The following is a 1011-nucleotide window of genomic DNA, read 5'->3' as shown; positions in this document are numbered from 1 at the left end:
TTACAGTCGGAGGCAGGAGTGTAGCTCCACTGACGTAAACCTGCTCCACTCTGGAGTCAAATCAGCCGTGGCAGCTGAAGAGGGTGTTTATTTATTTATTGACTCTTGTTCAGAACGCGGTCTCTACAGATCCAGTAATAAAGAATAATGGGTAAAGTCAAAGAAATGACGACACGTAATGTATAAAAAAACATTCATTTTTCTGCCATCAAGTCAAGACCGTTGTTGTACTCACAATCTCAAACTTCTGAGTCACATTTCCTTGGATGTCCAGCAGGAAGACCTTTCCAAAATGAGTACCTAGTGCAAGAAACTGGAGGAAAAAAAAAAAGAGTATAATTTTAATGCAAATGAAAGCAGAAAATACTTTTTAAAAACTCATTCAACATATTGGTTGAAAAATCTGGTGCTGATGACGGCTGTGGAAAAAGGATAAAATAAAATATTTGCCGGAGCTGGAGCGACGTGCGCGGCGCGGGGATTGGGAGAGCTTGGAGGCAAAACTGTGAAATTGCGAGGGGGTGAAAAGCCCTATTTATTAAAGCAGACAGTGTGAAATGGCATTTTTTTCCCCCCTTCGAATTAAAATGCTTAAACATAATAAATGCATTGTACATTTGACTTCCTTCAATGCAACCAAATCAGCTCTCTCTCTCTCTCTCTCTGTCTCTCTCTCTCGGCCCAGCACAGTGAGCAGCAACTGGTTCCTGCGATGTGTGCTGAAGCAAAAGTCACTGGTGTACACACGAGAGTCCCAGCATGCTTCAGTGCAGTCTATAATGAAATGCTTATATTTACAGGCACAGCTGAGCATGTCAGACAGAGCCACTGCAATCTCCCCCCCCCCCCCCGCCCCCCCCAAATAAAATAACCAAAAAAATAAATAAATAAAGGGTTCAACCTTCTGAGGCGGAGCAACTTTTAAAGGGATTTACCCGAATGGAATTGTTCAAATGAAATTCCGATTCAGACACTGAAAATATGAGGCAACATAAGGCAATCTGTGCCCGT

At 42.4% G+C, this 1011-nt stretch overlaps 1 protein-coding gene across 2 annotated transcripts in view; it reads right to left on the bottom strand.

The window, feature by feature from the left end:
• The window catches only part of vps41 (VPS41 subunit of HOPS complex), a 15276-nt gene that overhangs the window by 10227 nt on the left and 4038 nt on the right, over nucleotides 1–1011 (bottom strand). For both annotated transcript variants that reach the window (XM_008308230.3, XM_025054460.1), the window contains one exon: nucleotides 236–313. In XM_008308230.3, coding sequence (XP_008306452.1) covers nucleotides 236–313 — 78 coding nt within the window. The remainder of the gene's footprint in view (nucleotides 1–235; nucleotides 314–1011) is intronic.

The sequence above is a fragment of the Cynoglossus semilaevis genome, chromosome 3 (assembly GCF_000523025.1).
Source record: "Cynoglossus semilaevis isolate Cse_v1.0 chromosome 3, Cse_v1.0, whole genome shotgun sequence".
NCBI classification, from domain to species: domain Eukaryota; kingdom Metazoa; phylum Chordata; class Actinopteri; order Pleuronectiformes; family Cynoglossidae; genus Cynoglossus; species Cynoglossus semilaevis.
The sequence above is the reverse complement of the archived record's forward strand: the minus strand, read 5'-3'. Positions and strand labels throughout refer to the sequence as shown.